Source organism: Seriola dumerili, unplaced genomic scaffold (genome assembly GCF_002260705.1).
Source record: "Seriola dumerili isolate Sdu_G_001 unplaced genomic scaffold, Sdu_1.0 BDQW01001435.1, whole genome shotgun sequence".
In the NCBI taxonomy this organism is placed as follows: Eukaryota; Metazoa; Chordata; class Actinopteri; order Carangiformes; family Carangidae; genus Seriola; species Seriola dumerili.
In genome coordinates, this window is record NW_019175690.1 from 172,890 (window position 1) to 194,609 (window position 21,720).

The window sequence follows — 21,720 nt, forward strand, 5'->3', positions numbered from 1 at the left end:
TGACCGTCTGTCGGGGTTGTTTGCTGCCATATACTTTTCATTAGCACGTGCAATGAATCTTGGGATAGATTGGGGCCACGAACGATCCACCCGTTGGCTCTTGAAACGGGACAGCCTTGTCATGCTGCTGTGACGCCGTCGGTGTTCAAATGCAGCCTCCGATGGATGCGGCCCCTGAATTGGGACACAGCTTCCGTCTTTTTATAGCTGCACCATTCCACCGAGTGGAAATTTTCAGCATGTTTTGTGCATCATTTATGCACATTTTGTGCATAAATGATGCACAAAACTTTTTTGATATATTTGGAAACTCAGGGCGTCCCTTTAGAAGTTTGAACAGTGCTTGGCTGCACAGCTTGAGCAGGACTGTTGAGCAGTACAAGAGTACAACAATGCTTATCTCTACACAACTGTTCTCTCGTTTCTTTTTTCACTTCTTCTCTCAGCATGACAGTGATATCAGTGCGTACACGTATGAAAGGACCCTGATGATGGAGCAGAGGTCTCAGATGCTCCGACAGATGCGACTCTCGAAATCAGACCGGGAAAGAGAGGTAAGATTAGGTCCAATGTGGAGATTGTTGTGCATTTAATTTAAAAAGGTTGTAGATTTGCATATGACAGCCAGGACATGTCCTTAAATTGTCTCCACTAGTCATTTAAACAACATCAAATGACTTTGATTTTTAACACTACTATTCATATGATCTGGCAACCATCTGCGTGACTGGGAGTTGTTTTGTTTTGTTTTGTTTTTCTTTTCTTTGTTCTTTTGTATCATTCCCGGTGATGGGTCGGAAGTGGTGGAAGTGATTGGACTTGGGTCATTATAAGCATGAACATGGGTTGTATGCACGATTAGCTACAACACGCTCATATCTGATCTGTCTGTGAATGTCGTGCATCATTTTATCAGGGAAACCCTGGTAGCAGCAGCAGTAGGCCAGAGGCAGGTGGAGCTACAAGGTCTCAGGTGAGGTCAGTGGTTATGGCCAGCTGTAAGTTCATCTATTTCTACAAAATATAAACTGTACAGGATGCTGTTGAGGCAGTTAGAAGATACAGTAGCTCACAGATAGTTACACATTTTAATCTGTTGGACACTTCCAGTTATTTTTTCTTATTTCTTATTTAAAAAGCATTTTTTAGCTAATGTGGAATCTCTCAAAATTAAATGAGTAAATATTAAAATATTGGAAAAAATGAAAAAAAAGCCCTTTTCTGGGGCAAATTATAGCAGCAGCTGTAAAGCTGCTTTATGATACAGATATTCACAGATGTTGGCAAAAATGATCAAATTTAAAAAAATACTCCTGCAAATGTTAAAACCAAGGCTATACCAGTGTGTGTCTTAAAAAGCATTGAATTCCTTCTGGTAAGAGTATGGGATAAATTTCCTTTTTCAGATTCTACATTTTCTAAAACTTTGATATTTGTTCTAGTGAATGTCAGTCTGAAGCTGTTAAAGAGTTTGACCACAATCATTTCTTAAACTTAAAGCCAGTTGAGAAATAACACAGTGGATGAGGTCTGGAATCTGTAGCTGTCCCTGTATGAGCAAACTGACAATATAAATATTAAGGTCAATGCATTGGCTTTGAGATCATCATTTCCTTGCATGCTTTCCACATAAAGAATTATATTTAGAGTCTGACTTGAGGTGAAGAGGACATTATCAAAGATATACATTTTGTGGGTTGCAGTACTTTAGATGCTATTGAAAATGGCAAAATGAATCTATAAGACAGTGACTTGTTACAGGATCAGAAAAGGTAGGATATTGATATAAAAATGAGTCAAAAGGCCAAGTATTGGATATGCAACAGTACGTTCAAGGACACAAGAAATTAATTTTTCATTGTAAAACAATCTGAGCAGCATCTCACATTCAGCTTTACTATTAAAGTTCATGTTGTTTCCTTTTGTCACTGGTCTCCTCAGCGGGTACGCTGGAGTTTTGATGATGTAAGTTTACTGGTTACACAGTAGTGAAGCATCATCTGTCTGATGTAGAGCAAGTGAGACGTAGTGGTCATTCTGGACACACTGTTGCAGCAAAGAGGTTTTCTTGATCACACAGTCTGGATCAGCGACGCCTCTGAGCTTCTACGAGTGCAGTTGAATCCTTCAGAAAAAGACATAAAGCAGTGAATGTGAATTTGTGTTGTCAGTCCTGATCATTTTGAAAATCAGAGGAATGTATTTTCTCGAAATACCACAGGAGAATAAATTAGAGAGAAATAACAACTTGGCCCATAAATTGGCCAGTCCGACTTACTGAAAGATATTATCTTATTGTAGGTAAATTGTGATTGGTTGACATGTCGGACAATAAATGACAAGAAATTGCTATAAATTGATGAGGTAATTTATTACAAAGTTTGTCCACCACAGAGCTCTGACAAGTTGATTTTAACACTGAAAAATGTCCCACGCAGTATGTTTTGGTCACACAAACCCTCCTGAAATATAAGGACTCCAACTCAAGATTGTTTGTGTTTAAAGAAGAAAACAATCAGCTGATGTAAAATCACAGATATTTATATCAGTATCAGCCAAATATCCAATAACATTCGAGCTATAATCACGTATTAGATCTCATATTTATGACCCTTAGCTTTAAATGATGAGATTCCAAATCAGCTTTCATCTTTAAATTTCAGCTGTTCTTTATGTTGTTTATCTGAAGGAGTCAATTAAAAGTTCTGGAGTTTGTCCAGATCAATATAATGACTTACTAAATGCTGACCTGGGTCAAATGTGCTTTTAACAATCAAAAACATCAGAGCAGTAAATAAATTTCTGTCCACTCTCATTCCACTCTTTCATTTTTATGTCACCTTTTCTTTTCCCTCCTCCATTCACCCCTCTTTGACTCTTTTCATCGCTCATTTCTGAATCTCAGGCGCCGTTTGACTCAGGTCTTGCTGTTCATTAAATTCAGCACTAACGCTGTCGTGTCCCTGTAGTTATCCCCCAGAGCTTCTACTAGAGTAGACTGGCCTTTTGTTTAGTATTAGCAAGTTAGGTGACTTTGTGTTGTCTGTAGGTGTATCTTTCCCCCAGGTACAGGAGTACTGGAGTCTCATCAAACAGCTGCAAAGGAAACAGAGCAAGACAGGTACAGGTACAAAGAGGCAGAGAGAGAGAGAGAGGGAGAGAGAGAGATAGGAGTAAGGAGTGATGTAGAAGAGGGAGGTAGGAATAAGGTAGAAAAAAAGGTTGAAACGGTGATGAGATGAGAAAGAACATGTTTGTTTCTGTCCGTCTACCACACCAGGCTCAGCTGGTGAAGGATCGTAACTCCATGCTGCGTCTGACGAGCATCGGATCAGACGACGACGACGACACCGATGCCGGGGAGCGAGACAGGGTGGTGAGCAGCGGCGGAGGGGGCAGCTCCGAACACCACCGTCGAGTTCAGATGACCTGGACCAAAGAGAAGACCTCGCAGTACAGAGCCACACACTCCGGCTGCTCCACACCCGAGGGCTTCAGAGACATGCTCAGCATCAGGCCGTGAGTGGAAATACGATGTTCACAAGGAGGGAACGTTTCCCTCTGGAAAAGTCACAGCACAGTAGTTAAATAAACAAGGTGTTTAATGTACCTTATTGTCTTTCAGGGACCACTCTAACGTCAGGCGGATGCACACTGCCGTCAAACTCAACGAGGTCATTGTCAACAAATCCCATGATGCCCGACTTGTCCTGCTCAACATGCCAGGACCGCCCAGGAACCCAGACGGAGACGAGAACTGTATCCTTATCACCAACGGTGGCAAATGACATTTAGTGGCTCTTTCTGTCAGAGTTCACAAACTGTTTAATCTTCAACAATGCCAGTGGGACAGTGTGACATTACAAAAGTTTTTGTAGATAATTTGTAGGAAATGTAGATATTGTAGATAGCTTCTATAATATATAGAAGAATATAGAAAGCTCATTTGCAGCTGGTTTTACTTGAACAGCATTAAATCGATGCAGATTTCTTTCTTTAGCCAGCGACCATCAATTTTGCCAGCTGAAGTGACAGCTGTCAGATTTTATTAGCTGCAGCTAGCCTGCTAGCATTGAATCGGTTGAAAACTCCATGTCTGGTTGACAAAAGGGGTCTTAAATACGCACTTGATGGCCACACACATGATACTATGCTGAAGGCGCCTGACTGAGGCTGTTGACGGGTCCATATGAAAGACAAGGAAAGAAAGCTGCAGCACTGCTCTTGTATTTCAGTGTAGACCTAGAAGTATAATGAAGAAAAATGTTAAATCAGGAGTTTCATTCTTTCATAACCCTGATTGGCTGCTTAATTTGCACACTTACAAGTATTTTCAAACTGTGTCACTTTCAACTTGACAGGAGAAAAGGCTTTTAGGATGAGGTCTCACCACTTTGTTTGCTGTCTTGGATAATAAGTTTGGCTGGGCTTGTTGGGAGTGTCATCTTCCCCAAATGCCACAAAGAGCAGGACAGAGCCGCTCTTGTTACTCTAAACTCTGATGGCATCCAGAAGCATTGAGGAAGAAAGGTTCATGGTAGGCGGGGACAACAAACACTTGAAATCTTTATACAGACCAAAAGACAGAGAAAATGATCAGTGCTGCAGCTTTTTTATGTCTATTATTTGATCCGTCGTTTAAAAAACTCAGCGAATGGTGAAAACTGCCATCCATAATTACCAGGAGCCAAATGTTCTGAAGATATTCAAGTTATAAAATGTATCTTTATGGAAAACAATCAGTTGTTACGTTCAAATAACAGTTTTAAAAGACACATGGTGGCCAATCAGAAAGCATGTATGTGATATTTTCAGTGCTCGGTGCGAAAATGTTCCTTGACTCGTTGTGTAGACATGGAGTTCCTCGAAGTTTTAACAGAAGGACTGGAGCGTGTCCTGTTGGTGAGAGGTGGAGGAAGTGAAGTCATCACTATCTACTCCTGAATGGACAAAACGGAGGAAGCCAGTGGTAAAGAAGCAGCCAGTCGCGCAGAAGTGAGCGAAGGGAGACGGAGGGGCCTGTGAGCTCTGGGGATGTGGGCCCAAAAAGAGAGACTGTCATTGGCTGCAGCGTCAGTCTTCACGCCCAACACCCCACCCAGCCCTTTTCCTTTCATGTTTTACACTTTTCTGTCACGACAAGGGTTTCCATTCTACTTCTGTCGAGCTACAGAAATGCCAACACAATTCCACGAATGAGCAAAAAAAGAAAAAAAAAAAACAAGTGTGTGTGTGTTTGTGTGTGTATATGAAAGTTATCCATCTGAAGAAGGTTTGGTTTATCGGTGAAGGGACCAGCATTGTGTTAAGAGCGAGAGTGTTAGGGCCGTGGACCACTGAATGAAAAAACGTAGAGCGCGAGAGGCTGTGAAGCGTCCCAGAACGGAGCAGTCTTTGCACTGACGAGACTCAGGGTTGCTTTTTGTACAGAATGTATTTTGGAAGCAGATGTGTGTTAGCCTGAATGTCTGAATCAAGTGTTTTTGTTGTTTTCTTTTCTCCTTGAAAACATCTAAAAGTTTATTCCAGTGCTTCATGAAAACTGGTTAAGTAACACTGCATCAAGAGAGTGTGGAGTCCATCTTAGTACTGCACATGAGGAATATCAGTGTGCTTTTGTGCCATCTCCTTACTTGAAAGTGTAACATGTTTAAGGAGATGAAAGGAAGAAATGGTTATCAGTTGCACATCAATACTGGCCTCTTTTGATATCCACCATATCCAATAGTATTTGCACAAACCTCAAAATTTGTTTTATCCACAGTGAAGTTCAAAGTGGAGTAACACGGAATTATTATTCTGGTTATTGTGTGTGTTCGTATGAACCTGCTGCTATTTCTCACAATCTACTCTCGTATAGGAAACCATTTCTGCCAGGAAAGAAAAAGAAAGTTAAACAGTTAGTTATGATGAGCACAAAACTGCTCATGGAGAGTGAAAATATGGATAGTGTGTCTTAATTTATTGGATACTTTTTTTTTTTTTTTTGTCAAATTTTTTTGAGTCAAAATTAAAAGATGCAAATTATTGAATCATAATTTAAAAATTTGTCAAACTTGAAATCAAAACTGACCTACTTAATTTACAAGACATGTCAAAATTGGATTAAAAAAGTTTTTTTTTCCAATTTTTGTCAAAATTATGAAATAAAAATTTCAAATTATAGTTGAAATGAGATTAAAAAAAGATTAAAATTAAGATTTTGCACATCTTATGATATAAGTCATCATTAGGAGATAAATAAAAATTCTGTTAAGTTAAAATTGTGAGCTACTAAGTCAAAATTATTTGATAAACAGTCAAAATTCTTACTTCAAGTCAAAATGATATGATGACGTTATCTCTTAATTTTGATTTTGGAGTATAAATTGTATTTTATTTTATTTTTCCATTATTTTATTTATTTTTTATTTTTTGTCTTAGCAGAAGTGGGCTTCCATACATTATACATACATATTGTGATGAAAACAAATGACAGAAATTATGTACAATTGCCACCTGACACATATCTTCAGCAGTCCGCTCTGCTCATACGTGTTGTCAGCTGTTAGATGGATATAGCTTGGTTCCTTAAATCAAGAGGGGGGCTGTCTTTATGCAACACATTTATGGATTTGTCAACATCAACCGAGATCCCAGGAAAACGCATCAAATGAACTAAACCAATGTAAAGGAAGTTATCAGAGGTTTCTCTGTGTTGTGCCATAAACCGGCCCACATTGGACTGCATGTGAATAGTTAGTAAGTTAAAGTAGACGGTAGAGTGTGTTTAAAGAAGCGAGGTCAGACTTTGCGGTTGTTGTTGTTGTTGTTGTTGTTGTGAAGGCCTTGGAAAGGGAAGAATTTGGAAAGTATTGTTGACACACTGGACCATCGTGGAGAGGACCACTGCACTGCATGCTGTCAAAATGTCATCTTCACTCAGAGAGAAGTGTTTATGTATATGTGTGTGCGCAGCATGGATGATACGTGTTCATTTAACAGAGCAAAATAGTGTTCTCCATTCCTTCTAATGAGAAAATCTGCTACGCTGTGTAGCACAAGCTTGTGCCCTGAAACTCTCCACTTCACCATACACCTGAAATCCACCTGCTGACATCCTGCTTTGTCTGTGTTTATGTGTGTCTGAAAGAGCGTGTGTGAACGTGAGCTTGTTGCTAAAGTAAGGAGCTGTAAACTAGAGGTGTTTGATTCCACTCTAATGCTTTGTTCTTTTTATTTTTTACAGTGTTATTGTGCAGGGATTCTTTCATGTTCATTGTTATTTCCTAAACATTGTTTTCTTGCTTGTACATAAAGACAAAAAAAGATCCCAAGTTTTATCTTTTTTTAATTACATTAATATAAAAAGGAATCATAAAAAACTTTGCTTGAAAAAACATGGGAATAAATAAAGCAATTTTGAAAGAAAAGTTACAAGTTTGTCTTTTTTAGCTGATATTGGTATTGGATGGTATGGATGGTATTATAATTTGTTAAAACTTTTTTTTTTTGGTAATATTTTTGTCTTTTTTTCTGTTTTTTGGAGGGCTGCCACTAACACTCAACATGTTGATTACTTTTTGAACAATTGTTTAGTCTAAAAATCATCATTCAAATTTATTGTTATGTGCACAAAGCAAGAGCTAAAATTTTGTATACATAAAGTGAAAAAAGCTGCCAAATTTAGCTGCCTTTTATTTTGGAAGTCATATTTTGCGTGATGAGGTCACTTCCACTTGTACGTACAATTCGGAAGCCGGTGCCATGTTGTGATATTTGAGGAAATCAGTTCTGGGCGAAGTTCACTAACAAAAAGTGGGATAAAAACAAAACATTTATCAGATTTCGGGGGTGAGCATGGAGGTAAGAGTAGTTGGCATTAGAAACGTTAGACTTAATAAAAGAATCACCTTTGTCTTCGTATGTGACGATCAACTACAACACGATCTTTGGTTGTCACAAACACACCAGTGTTGGTACGAGCGGCCGAACCTTTATTATCCCATTTTAAAATGTATTTCTTCAACTTTACCTATTCTATTTTCCCCTTGAGAGACAGCTAATCCTACACACCTGGGATTTGGTGTGAAGTTAATATTAATATGCTGGTGTAAAGTATTTAAAGCTGCCACCCGGAACTGAAACAACTTGTTGAATATCTGCCCACAAATTGTAAGTTTTTTCCTTTAATTGGTAAATTTAAATCTTTGGAAATGTTACTAACTGCATTTCAGACACGAACATGTTTGTGAGAAGCTACATTAACCAAATATAGTTAACCCCTTTGTCGGCAAGCTAATGAGAGGCGACTTCCTGTCATAGCTTTCAGAATAAAATCCTGAATAATAGAACTTTTTATTGACAATAAAAAAAAAAAAAAGTTCTCTTGAATTTGGGTATTAAGAGGTTGTACAGAAAGTTAGAAATATATCGATAATGAAGGCAATTGTTAGCTGCAGTCCTATTAATAAGTAATAATTCTGAACCACACAAATCCAATTAAGTTGCATTGAAGTTGTGACAAGAAAAACAATGTAAAACTGGAGTGTAAAAAAAATCAAACAAACATAAAACACGAAGACAGAATTACGATTATGAATACTGGACTATAATACATTTAATTTTTAGTCTGTAATTGACTAACAGTGACATTAATTGATTTTTTTTAAAAATTAGTTTCTGGATCACCTCAAACACATTGTCACATTTCTCACTTACTGGTCAACATATACACCAATATCTGTGATAAGTTGAAACTGTCTAATATTGTCGATCTTGCTGATGGGCTGTAGTAATGAATGGCCTCAGGGCCCTAGAGCCCTCAGAAACCTCAGGCTGCAAATCAATAGTAATTTAGTAATTTGACTGCAGACCATTTAGGTAAATTACAGCAATTAAATACAATACCAACTAAAGTTTGTTAAGGTTATTATCTTATATTTAAGGCAAGTTTTGTAGAAGGACCTTTTGTCTAAATCTAGGTGTAACATTTTAGTTCATAGTACTCCCATAGTGTATTCCTAAATATGTATTAACCCGAAATCAGAATAGTGTATAAATAGTACTCTAACCTCATAAATCATAACATTTTGTCCCTCATTTGGTCTTGAGAGGTCAAGGCAGGATTAACAACCACACAAAACAGCCAGTTGCTCAGGGGGTCCAGACTCGTAGAGACCCCCAAGTCTTATGTTTACTTCATAACATTTAGGTTTACATAATTTGATTGTTAAAGTCTAGCTTAAAGAGCTTTTTTGTTTTAGTTTATATTGTTTATTACAGTATATATTTAGTTTACATTGTGCAGTTTTATTTAAGTTTTTTAATCTTGTTGTTTTATTTTTTCTGTATGTTAAATAATTAACATTCAGAAAACCTTGGGCAAGGTCAAATTATTCCATCATAGGTGAACTGTGAGGCTACAACCAGCAATTACTTTCATTATCAATAGGACCAACAGTTATTTTATTTAACAATCAGTTGATTGTTCAGTGTATAGAATGTCAGAACAACAAAGTGAAAAATGTGTTTTTTCATCTCTAGACTACTGGTTTCTTTTTGAGTGCCTTGGGAAATACTGAAACTGCCTTGTGTAGTGGGGGTCAATACAGGGGCCCAAAAACAAACTTTTGCCCCAGTGCCCGCTAGGCATGTAAGGATTATGAGACAATGGGCCCTTGGCCACAGGCAAGTTAAATTTCACCCACCCCTCTAACATTGGAGCAAGACCGCCACACTGAAAGTTGTTGTCATTTCCTGTCTCTTGAAGTCGTTGTGTGACTTTTTGTGGTCATTTTGAGTATTTTGTGGTTATTTTGAGTCTATGTTTGGTCATTTTGTGCTTCTTGTGTTGTGGGTTGTGGGTGTTTGCAGTATCTGTGGGTATTCAGAGAATCTTTGAAGGTGATTTGCATCTCTTTGTAGTCATTTTCAATCTCTTTATATTTGTTTTGAGCATTTGGTGGTCATTTTGTGTCTCCTTGTAGGTGTTTGATTCTCTTTGCGGTTATTCTCAGTCTCTTTGAGAGTGTTTGTGCCTTTTTTAAATCATTTTTTGTCTCTTTGTAGTTGTTTTGAGTCTCTTTGTGGTCACTTTCTGTCTCTTTATAGTCAGTATAGCATAATTTTGTAGTCGCTCAATTGACTTTCCAACAAGAGATATAAGTATCAGAGGCTCGAATATAAGGGACACCTGGCCACTTGGGCCCTTGGGCCTATGTCTTTTTGGCTCATTCAGTAATCCATCCATGTCCTAATCCGGGCATGGTATGGGTAGCAAATATTTTGCTGTTTTTGCATCTGAAGAATAAAATCGATTTTTTTTTTCGTAACTTAGCCTTTTGATTTTATTTTGAAAATCGTATCGCTCAACATCCGGTGATGGCGTCGTTTACTTGACCCCTCACCACTTTATCCTGTCCGTGATCCGTGTCTCGGGATCCACTGAGCAGCCTGGCCCGGGCCAACACGAAGCAAAGGCAGGGGGGTTCGGTCTGTCTTCCGTCGCTGTCAGACACCTTGAAACGATCATTTTCGCTTTCCAGACCTCCGGGTCAGCATCAACAGCTCGTCCGTTAAAATTCCCTTTACTATGTCTGCTCGCTCCGAATGAGACGTTTAAGACCGGCAGACAAACGGGCGCCAGGCTGGCGGTTAAGTGAGGAGTACCGCAGCCTTGCGTCAAAGCCAGCTAAAGCTAAACCGTGTTAGGACAAGTCAGCAAGAAAGACGGGTAACAGCCACGTTACCTCGGTAGCTAGCCAGCCAGCCAGCCAGCGGACAGGTTATTTTTGGCACGGTTGCTGGCGTGCACATGCTTCGCTTCAGTCGTGTGAGCTAGCCCAACATCTGTCCGAAATCTGTCGGCGTTGGCGGTTTCATTAGAAATAGAGTTAACATTGACACGGTATCTGGACTTGGCATTTCCACTAAATAGCTACATGAAGAAACCACACATTTTCAAGCCAAAGTAAAGCTAGAAATTGTCGGTTAATTGCGTAACATCTTGTTGAATTGAAGAGGGGCCCCAATAGCTAACATATGAGGCCCAGCTGAAAAGATGGACCTGAATTTTTATTCGGATTTAACGGATGGTACCGGGCAGCACGACGGTGATCCGGAGTTCTTGGATCCACAGTCTTTCAATGGATTTGACTCTGACAACAAGGTGACTCTACCTTATGAATGGGGCTCATGTCTGTCACCACCAGACAGGCACAATGTCACTTCTTTGCATTGCCTGTATTGTATTGATCTAACTTACAGCTGCCACTGAACGCATCTCAGTGTGCAGACATTACCTGTTTGAGTTTAATGGACACTGCTGGTTGCTTGGTTGGTTTTTGTTGAATGGTAATATCCTTGTTAATTCTGGTTTTGGACAATAAGGTGGGAAATACTAGAATAACTCTTTTCCTGACTTGTCCAACCTGAATGTTTCAGTTCCCTGGAGGCAGTGACAACTACCTGACAATTTCAGGGTCCGGTCATCCCTTCCTCTCCTCTTCAGAGGTAGGCCTTTACACCTTTTAATTATGTGGCATTCAGTGTCTTGTTAAAAGATATGGGGCCCCCTCCTGCGGACATATGCTTTGGCTTACAATCAGTGATAATTATTTAACTGCAGGCACATGACTCCCAGTTTTGAAGCATAAAGTTGGCGATATACTGTGTTTTTGTTCACTACCATCATTTTATCATTTATAAATTCTTTGTAATGTGTAAATCATGAAAGCCAAAGGCTGTGTATGATCTATTTTAACCTCAACTCCATGAATTGATGTACAATCAGTTGTATTGTTGCAGTTTCCAGCCACAAATGAGAAATAAGACATTTGTAATCCACTTCAACATGCACTTACTGACATACTCACATTTTTTAGTGTGCCACTAAACCCATTGACCTCTTCAACCTCGCTGGATCTGCTGGTGGAGTATGAACTGTTTATCAATACATTTATTTTTTCACACACCTGCTGAATAAATTCAGACGTCTATTAATAAAGTTTTTGGGAATGTTCTACTTTCCCAGATCTGTGTTTTCCAGTTCATTTACTGAAAACTTTATTCATAATTTCCTAAAAATTAGCTGGTATTTAGCTGTTAATTGCTAGAATATTTCCATGAAAGGCCTACACAGTTTGGTACTAATTAGAAAGGGAAATTAGTTCCAAACTGTGACAGCCTTTCTTGGAAATATTCTAGTAGCTAAATACCAGCTAATTTTTATGAGGGAAACTTCCAGGAAATGAACTAGAAAATACAGAACTTGTAAAATGAACGGTTACAAGGTGTCTCGTAGGAAACTAACTGTAAAGTGTCAAATGATGGATTTTACTGTGAAGCGGCTGCAGGCACACGATGAACATGGAGGCATTGAGTTTGAGGCTAACCTGTTGCATGAGAAAAGCTTATTTATAAATCTTTCAGTGCTGTCTTGTCATCAGAATAGAGAGAAACAGATCGGAAAACAGCGTTAAGAGGAATTGTAATTATAGAAATGTAAGTGTCAAGTGAAACTAAAAACAGTTGCATGGGAACATCGAGAGCATTCTGCAGGAGTGGCAATATCAGTGTCTTCAAACCAACCTTCACGTACCCTTAATACCCAAACAACCTGCTGCTTATTATTCACTGCTTTAGCACATTGTGCAGCTGTGAGTAACGGGCACGCACTGACAGTTTTATGCTTAAGGCTGTTTTTTTTTTTGTTTTTTTTTGGTGCATGAACTGGGGCCTGTATCACAAAGCAAGTTCGGCTCGGTCTTGCTTTCTTTGCCTTATCTTGCTTCATTGAGTCATCGGTGGTCCTGGATAATTGTTATCGCACAGACGGCGAATTAACTGGATCAGTTGACTTGGGGTTTTCCTGTCCAGCCATGAGCCTGTTCATGTAAAATAGAGTTCCTGCTTGGAAGCCAGTTACATGCGACGTGAATAAAGTACTTGATATTACATGAAATTAAATTGTGATACCTGCAGTAAGCAGCAAGAAGTGATACTCAGCGAGTGTCTTCATTACCTACCTTTTTATTGGTAGAGTCTAATGCAATCAAATACAGGTGTACTGCCATAAAATCTGCCTGTAATGTTCAACGATCAGTCAATTAATCGATTAGTTGATTAACAGAAAATTAATTTAATTCGTTTTAGTCAGTTTTTAAATAAACATGACAAACATTTTCTTGTTCTACCTTCCTAAATGTTAAGATCATATGTTTTTCATTTCATTTCTTTTTTTTTTGCTCTTTTTTGAAATGGTTAGTTTTGAAATTCTATGTTTTAGCATTGGTTAGTTAGTGTTGTACTGGACGGCATTATATTTAGGGGTGTTTCTAATGCAGGGTAATGTAGGATTATGACTCGAGTTCTCCAGTGGTCTGATTGGTCAGTTGACGGGTTCTGAGACATCAGCCAGCTTTACGATCGTAGGAAGTTTGAGTAAAGCCCAGAGATAGCTGCTCATCCCGCTGATCTTGCCTTATGATAGAGGCCCCCTGAACACTGAAAGTGATTTTCCACACTTGACTCGATCCCTCCTGACACAAAGAGTATTTTAAGAGACAGGACCAGGAAGCAAATTAATCTTTAGTCTTTTGATGAACTTTTGTCCAAAATAGAAAACTTCTTCTGTGTTTAAGAGAGCTGTAATTACTGATGGTATCCTTCTCCCAACTTCCTTGTGGCTCTCTTACTTTCATTCTCACCCCTATTTTTCACAAACTTGTTTTATCTTGTCCTCTTCCATCTTTGCCGTTCCTTTCATCCTCCTTTTAACTTCATCACTTTCTCTCTCCACTACTCTTTTCTCCCCTCCAGACCTTCCACACTCCCAGCCTTGGCGATGAGGAGTTTGAGATCCCTCCCATCTCTTTGGACCCAGACTCGACCCTCACAGTGTCAGATGTGGTGTCCCATTTCGGGGAACTGTCGGACACTGGTCCCTCCGACAGCGTGGTGGTACCCGGGAGCGCCGTGGTCGAAGGGGACGACCCCTCTTTTGCCTCCACTTTTGTGAACGCCCCCTCACAGGGACTGGAGCACCTCAGTCTGGGGGTCATGAACCAGTCAGGAGGAAGTACTCTGCTGGGGTCGTCACTGGGAATGGTGAGTGAGTACGGGACGTTTTAACGGTCTGAAATTATCTCACCGTTAAACACCAATTTAATTAACTCACACGCTCTGCTCTTACCCCCCCCCCCCCCCCCCCCCCCCCAAAAGGATCTCGGCCATCCCATCGGTTCCCAGTTCAGCAGCTCGTCTCCAGTAACAATCGATGTCCCGCTGGGCGATATGAGCCAGGGCTTGCTGGGGTCCAACCAGCTGACCACTATCGACCAGTCAGAGCTCAGTGCTCAGCTAGGGCTCGGATTGGGGGGTGGCAACATATTACAACGGCCCCAGTCACCTGAACACCCTCTGTCGGCCACGGCGTCGCCCACCAGCTCGCTCCAGGACGATGACATGGATGATTTTAGAAGGGTGAGTCTTACAGGAACACACTATTATTTGCTAGAGTTTGAACTATACAGGTTTACTTCACATGGAAGTTGGGGTGTTTCTCTTCTCTGTGGTTTGAAGTGGGCGGGGTTCTGTCAGGTATTTCCACACACCAGAAAATAACAATGTGACTCATATTCTGCTTAATAGTTGTTTGGTTCATAGCTGCTGTTGCCTGGAGGACGCTGTTATCAACAACTCTGATCAAACTGCACCCACACAGTCCTAATGACGCGGATTGGTTGATGTACAATAGATGGAAGTTTTCCAATGTTAAGCTAGAGTGTTTGTTATAACTTTACATCGGATATTTATTTTTTTTTTTATAATTTTGATTTGAAAAAGATCTCAGGGTTGAAGCCGTTTTCAGTTGTTTTAAATCTGCAATAATTAGTTTGGCCACCTCGGGGCAGTGGAAACAAGCTGTGAACACAACATTGACACATCATCACCATTAGTTCCTTATTTACACATCCAGCAGTTATGGAAGTCTCTTTTGTCATGGTAGTCTTTTTTTGTGCTTTAACTCTTTGAATTCCAGGTTTGTTTTGGTTGACTTTCTCTGCATGCATGTCCTTATTCCACAGCCATGGTCTTTTTTTCATCAGCACAATCTCAGCTATAAGTCTGACCTCTCATTTTGTCAATTTAAGAAAGCATAAAGCTTCCAGGAACCCAAAATACTAGATAAATAAGAGTATAAAAATGGACAAATCTGAAGTGATAATCAATCTAAATGTTATTGTGGAACAATTTAAGGTTAATAAAATATTTCACTATATACAGCGTTTCCTGGAAGTTATTCTAATGTCCATTGTTCTCTTCCCTCATATTCAGAGTGTCCTGGTTGAATCTCCGGTCTCTCTGGCCGTCTCTCCCGGAGTCATCTCCCTCGATCCCTCTCTGTCTGAGTCCCCGCTCTCTGCCCCGACCTCCAGCGTCTCTCCAGCTGTTGGACGGAAAGGAGGAGCAGGAGGAGGGAAGAAGGGGAAGAAGAAGAAAGACCCCAACGAGCCTCAGAAACCTGTGTCGGCCTACGCGTTGTTCTTCAGGGACACACAGGCAGCTATTAAGGGACAAAATCCCAACGCTACGTTTGGAGAAGTTTCTAAGATAGTGGCCTCCATGTGGGACAGTCTGGGGGAAGAGCAGAAACAGGTATTTAAACTAAATGTATTTAAAATGTGCTTATAGTTCAATCATTTATCCATCAGTTCATCTTTTTAGTCGGTGAACTGATCATGTGCTTAATGTGACCCAGGTCGACTGAGTTCATCTTGAAGTGAAGTAAACATATCCTCGCTCATTAGTCAGCTGTATGAAACCAGACACGGGCTCCATAACGTGTGGTGAGATTTAAATATAATACTAATGTCAGTGATTCATTTTCCCTTTTTTTTTTTTTTTTTTTTTTTTTTTTTTAAAGGTTTACAAGAGGAAAAATGAAGCGGCAAAGAAGGATTACTTGAAGGCACTGGCAGAGTACAGAGCCAGCCAGATTTCTCAGGTGAGTGTTTTCTGATTCTGAATATCAACCACACACTGGTGAGTTGCACTCTTGCTGACAAACGGTAAGAATTGCCGTAGTCTAGGTTATGCCATAATATCATTTTAAGTTTCTATTTCTGTCTAGCTACAAGATTCTCCTTCAGCTTAAAATTGCCCAGTAATGGGTTCAGAACCTGAAAAAATAAGCAAAAAAGTTTATGAGCTGCAAACCTATGTAAATATATTCTGCATTATTCCAAATCGTCATAAATCCAGCAATGCCAGTCCAGTGAGGATCCGGATTTATATATATATATATATATACATATATATCATTAATATAACCAAACCCCTTCATCTTAGTTTTAAATACTAACCACTATCCACACTGTAAAATTGTATATGTTACAGCTGAGGTGGGTGAGACGTAGAAATCCGTAAAACTTGCCTCTATCAGTGGTTGAAAAAATACTCAGACACCACAGTGTAGAAACACATTGTAAAAGTAAAAGTACACAAGTATTAGCATAAAAATATACTGTTGTGTCTCAGCTGCTATGTGAGTTAAGGATAGGACTGTTTTTAGGAGGACACCCTAAGTGAAAGGTCAGGTGCCAGAAACGGGTGAGCACCCCTTCCTTTCCTTTCTTTCAGACATTCCTAAAGCTGACATCTGTTTTAAATAAAAGGATTTATGGTATCTTTTATCTTCATGTAGAATGACCATGTTTACGCATAAATGTTGGCTCTGTGCCTCTATAGGTTATTAGGAATTAGCTATGTCATGAATATGTATCTAGAGGTTACCCAGCCCATAAATTGTAGGGGTTTTGGGGAAAAACGGGAGGAGATTGTGGTGTCTTAGCTGATTTGTGAGTCAAGGATAGGAGTGTTTTAGGAGGAGACTCTAGGGGTAAAGGTAGGCTCCGGAGGAGGGTGAGCACCCCCTCCGCTCTGGTCTCCAAAACATTCCTAGAAGCTGACTTTTGTTTATCCTAACAAGATTTATGGTATCTTCTAACTGCATATAGAATGACCATGTTTGGACATAAATGTTGGCTCTGTGTCTCTATAGGTTATTAGGATTTAGCTATGTCATGAATATGTATGTAGAGGTAGACGTTATTCAGCCTATAAATTGTAGGGTTTTGGGGAAAAACGAGAGAAGATCCTTTTTGGCTTTGGGTCCTCTCACAGGCAGTTTTGATGCTTGTCAAATGATGCTGTGCTTTCTTGTAATAAACCTTTTTATATACAACTGAGCCGGTGTCTGCGGAGATTCCTTCATCATCTTCACATCATCGCTATGGAAGAAACTACAATACTTAAAGTACCAAAAGTACTACTGCTGGGTATTTTAATCCATTAATAATCTGAATCTGGAAAGTAAGCAGTAACTATAATCTTCAAATAAATGTAGTGGACTAAAAAGTGCAACATCTGCCTCTGAAATGTAGCAGAGTAGAAGTTTAACGTAATATAAAATAGAAATACTCAAGTAACGTACAAGTATCTCAAGCTTTTTAGTTTGATCCCACTCCTGCTCTAACCTTCATTAAGGGTTTAATTATATTCCATATCGTATCAGATGTTCTAACATGTTCTCTTCCTGTGTGTGTTCATTTAACCTCTCCTCTTCAGGCTCCCATTGAAGTCATGGACACTTCCCCGTCGCCTCCACCTCCAGCCCCAGCTCCTGCGGTCACAGCCACGCCTGCCCCTTCCACCCAGGCCACTCGCGCCACCAGGTCCCAGCATTACAATCCAGAGGAGAACACCATCACCAACATCTGTACCTCCAACATCATCCTGGACCTGCCCCAGGTCACCACGCGCTCCCGCACCGGCGCCATCAAACCCCAACCTCCACCTGCCACCACCGCCCCGAACCCCCCCACCGTCACAAAGATCATCATCAAACAGACGCAGCTGCCCTCAGGCGGTGTATCAGTCACGGCGACGCCGGCCTCTTCGTCGCGGCAGCCGCCTCCGCTGCAGCAGATGCAGAGCACCCCTCCGCCACCTCGGCTGCAGCAGATGGTACACGCCCAGGCTCCTCCGCCTCTGCAGGCCAAACCACGAGGCGGAGGCGCAGCTGCCGCCACGGCTCCTCCTCCACTGCAGATTAAGGTTGTCCCGTCATCGCGCCAGTCGGATTCAAGTACGCCGATAATTGTGACGTCATCCGGTGAGACGCCTACGTCAGGGTCCTCTTCCTCTGCTCTGACGGTGGAGGTGGGACAGTCGGCTGCTGTGGTGACGGGCGGAGAGGAAGTGGCGGAGGCAGAAGAAGGGGTAAACTCAGCAAACTACACAAAGTGATAAGCACACGGTTGGAGAACAACCTTAAGACTAAATGTCTGTCTTGTTTTGTCTCTCAGATGGAGGTGGAGGTGACTGTCGCCCCCGGCCCGAGCGTGACCCCCGCCTCCAGTCCAAACATTTGTGTGCGTGCCGGCTGCACCAACCCCGCCGTGGAGAGCAAAGACTGGGACAAGGAGTACTGTAGCAACGAGTGTGTCGCCACGCACTGCAGGTATGTATACTGTTTACTTCACGGCTCAGAGCAACAGTCTGATGAAGTGTGACATTTCAAAGGAGCAGCTCAACACTTTGGGAAATCCCCTTATTTGCTTTCTTACAGAGAGTTAGATGAAAAGATTGATACCACTCTCATAGCTGTGCGCGATGAAGCTACAGCCAACAGTTGGTTAGCTTAGCTTAGCTTAGCATAAAGTCTGGAACCTGCAAGACTGGCTTCATTTTCAGCAAGAAAAGAATGTTGTACACAGAGACGGAGCTAATGAGTGTGTTTACATGGGCACCAGCGTCTCGAATCTGCTCGGCTCAAGTATCTTGGTTGTGTCAAGGATTTAATCTTCAGGTATCGCAAAACCAGGGGGAGGACTTGTCCAGGTTTCTGAAACCAGGAAGTACTCTGTGGCATGTAAACGCCTGGTACAGGTGTCTGACCACTCTCTGCCATGTGTGCAGGTGCATTATCAACTCTGGTTATGTAGTAGTCGTTCACTAAAAAATCTGGTGTCTGGCTGTTTGGACTGGATCAGGACGTTACCTGTGTCAAATTGTTGTCATCCTCAGCCACTTAGCCAGCACAGTAATGAGTACACCAGCGTTTAAACCCCCTTCCTACTCTGAAGATTGTATATACAAGTAGAAGAATAATCGGTTTCTGTTGAATATGATCAAAACAACAATCAAAAATGATGTTACTTATGTGCTCGTAAATGTGCTCAAGTGTCAACACACAGGTAAGGACGTGCATTTAAATTTTGAGTCCAGATATTGAGCCCTGCGTAACAATGTCCTTTACCCCATCCTCCACAGAGACGTGTTCATGGCCTGGTGTGCGATCCGAGGGCAGAACTCCACCACCGTCACATAGGGAAGGGACACGTCTGACAGGAGGAGTGCTACACGGAGAGAAAAGGACAAAGATAACACATGAAATGCAAATGAAGAGAGGAAGGAATGAATGAATGAATGGATGGATGGATAATAGCCAGACTGGGCTCAGGTATCGGCACATACTGGTTTGTTTCATGTCTTGTCAGATGGGCAGACAGTCAAAAGGAGAGTATTTAAAAGCGCTATAATGTACTTTCCCGTGGCTCTCTCATCCTGCACAGGGAAAAAAAATTATTTGCAAATACTGCAGTGAGAATGACAGCTCATAACAACATGAATGGATTAATAATAATTATAATAACACGGAAGAAATCAGAGGAAGAAACTAAAGACTTGGTTCAGCTGCTCCAGACTTTCCTGTTGATCATTGTGAATATAAAAAATGGACTTGATAAAAAAAAAAAAATAGAACATTTTATATGTACTTATGGTGTTTTTAATTATTTTGGAAAGAAAGAAAAAAAAAAAGTGCAGGAAGGAAATCATGATCTTGCAGATGTATTCATTTCAACAAAACTCCACTTCAAACGTGTATGCGCTTCCCTTTACTGTTACACTGAGGATTGATCAATGTGAATGAAATCAGAGAGGTGATTTTTTTTTTTTTTTTTTTTTTTTTTTTTTTTTTTTTTTTTTTTTTTTTTTTTTTTTTTTTTTTTTTTTTTTTTAATTCTTCTTCTTTCTTTTTTTTTTTTTCGAGTTCATCAGTGCTGTGTGGGTGCTTCGGCGTAGACAGGCCAGTGGCTACTTTAGAGATTTAGATGACCAACAAGTGGGCAAAGCACAAGCAGTCTTAAAGCTAAATTGGAGTCGTACAAAAGGTTGAAATGTTTAAGAAGCCATTTTGAGATGAGGTGGAAATGAACCTGCCAATAACCTAATGCTGTTTGTCACCTTTAAAAGCCACTGTTTGGGGGGGGGGGTAGAAACCTACTATAACTCAAAGGATTTTACTTAAAACTTTGAAAACAGGTGCTAAGATTCAGGAAAAAAAAATAGCTCTAAGGTTTTCTGTTCTCTTCTCCTGCTGAAATACCTGGTGACATAAGAGCTTTTTAGAAATGTGGTGCGTATTTTGTTTTACGAGGAACATTTGTGGTGAAAATTTGTTTGAGGAAAGGAAAAAAAAAACACAATATTGGAATGAAATAAACACACCAGCTCTGACAACACTATTTACTGTAAGGGGAAAGGGAATACAGTATAAAAAGCTTTAATTTTTAACGTGACAGTGTTTCATTTAAGGAATTGCTTTCAGGTCTGTTAAATAATCAAAGAAGGGAGAGTTACTTTAAAAAAAAAAAAAAAAAAAACTGTTCCCAATCAGGTGAAATGATGCAGTGATCGGTCTGGTTTATTGTAGATATCCTGGAAATGTTTTTAACGGTGAAATAAAATATTTTATGTTTTAATATACATTTGGTGATCCACAGTTTGGCCTCACAGACACCTGAGGTGGCGTTTGTTTAATCTTGCAGGTGATACCTTGATTTCTTTTTCTTTTTTTTTCTTTTTTTTTCCAGAACATTTTTTTAAATAAATTTTTCTTTGAATTTGTTTAGAAGCCGAAATGGAATAAGCCAGCTGTTTTGCCATTGAATATATATTTTTTTTATTCTTTAATTACATAAACAAATGGGTACAAATTACACAATGTGACATGCATAAGAAATTTGAACATGGTTGGGGTGGAGGTTTACATAAAGAACAAAAATTTAAGTCTTTACAAACTTTTGTATTAACAAAAACACATTGAGTGAATTTACTGTTTGGCTTCTTTTGTGAAACCAATAAGACTTTTTACCTGTAAATTTACAAGTGATGGAAAGTACCTAAGTGCCTTTACTTAAGTACAATTTGAGTACTTTCACATTACTTTAGCATTTCCATTTTCTTTACTACTACATTCCAGAGAGAAATATTTTACCTCATACTTCACTGCATTTATCTGATATCTCAGGTTACTTTTGTAGATTATTACTTCTACACACATTGCACAAATCTTCATTCTATCAAGTGATTTGTGTCTGTTATTGAGTCCTGAAAGTCTTATTTTCTTAGAACAGGTAAAAAAAACAAACTGATATTGGATGGGATAATGCCACACTGTTTTCAATCATTGTAATAGTTTTGAAATTCATAGAGCAAGGTCACATTCTTTCTTGATTGTGAAGCAGCGATCCCTTATTCTGTCTCTGACTATTCTCACACTAATTTCCAAAATGTTGCAGAATCAAACTGATCCAGTTGAAATTGTTGAACTACACTGGCAGATTTATTTTCACTTATTTCAAGGAATAAACACAATATCATAAAATCGGC

General features: G+C 39.9%; 2 protein-coding genes across 6 annotated transcripts in view; both read left to right on the plus strand.

Annotated features, from left to right (window-relative positions):
* slc12a6 (solute carrier family 12 member 6) overlaps positions 1-7,381 on the plus strand; it is a 28,380-nt gene extending 20,999 nt beyond the window's left edge. For 2 of the 4 annotated variants that reach the window (XM_022768145.1, XM_022768146.1), the window contains exons 23-27: positions 447-554; positions 917-973; positions 3,281-3,519; positions 3,626-3,759; positions 4,853-7,381. In XM_022768145.1, coding sequence (XP_022623866.1) covers positions 447-554; positions 917-973; positions 3,281-3,519; positions 3,626-3,759; positions 4,853-4,944 — 630 coding nt within the window. In that variant the 3' untranslated portion in view covers positions 4,945-7,381. Of the gene's footprint in view, positions 1-446; positions 555-916; positions 974-1,941; positions 1,966-3,280; positions 3,520-3,625; positions 3,760-4,852 lie in introns of all 4 variants that reach the window. The other 2 variants (XM_022768147.1, XM_022768149.1) reach the window with 2 other exon arrangements.
* A 395-nt stretch (positions 7,382-7,776) lies between these two features.
* On the plus strand, positions 7,777-19,804 carry tox4 (TOX high mobility group box family member 4). Of its 2 annotated transcripts, none has more exons than XM_022768158.1 (10): positions 7,777-7,845; positions 11,425-11,493; positions 11,865-11,915; positions 13,801-14,088; positions 14,203-14,463; positions 15,319-15,639; positions 15,908-15,988; positions 17,611-18,264; positions 18,351-18,505; positions 19,318-19,804. In XM_022768158.1, the coding sequence occupies exons 1-10, from the start codon at positions 7,840-7,842 to the stop codon at positions 19,373-19,375; spliced, it is 1,944 nt and encodes a 647-aa protein (XP_022623879.1). In that variant the 5' UTR covers positions 7,777-7,839; the 3' UTR covers positions 19,376-19,804. The 2 variants fall into 2 exon arrangements, with proteins under 2 accessions (XP_022623879.1, XP_022623878.1); XM_022768157.1 differs by lacking the exon at positions 7,777-7,845 and adding an exon at positions 10,441-11,149.
* Positions 19,805-21,720: the final 1,916 nt, after the last annotated feature.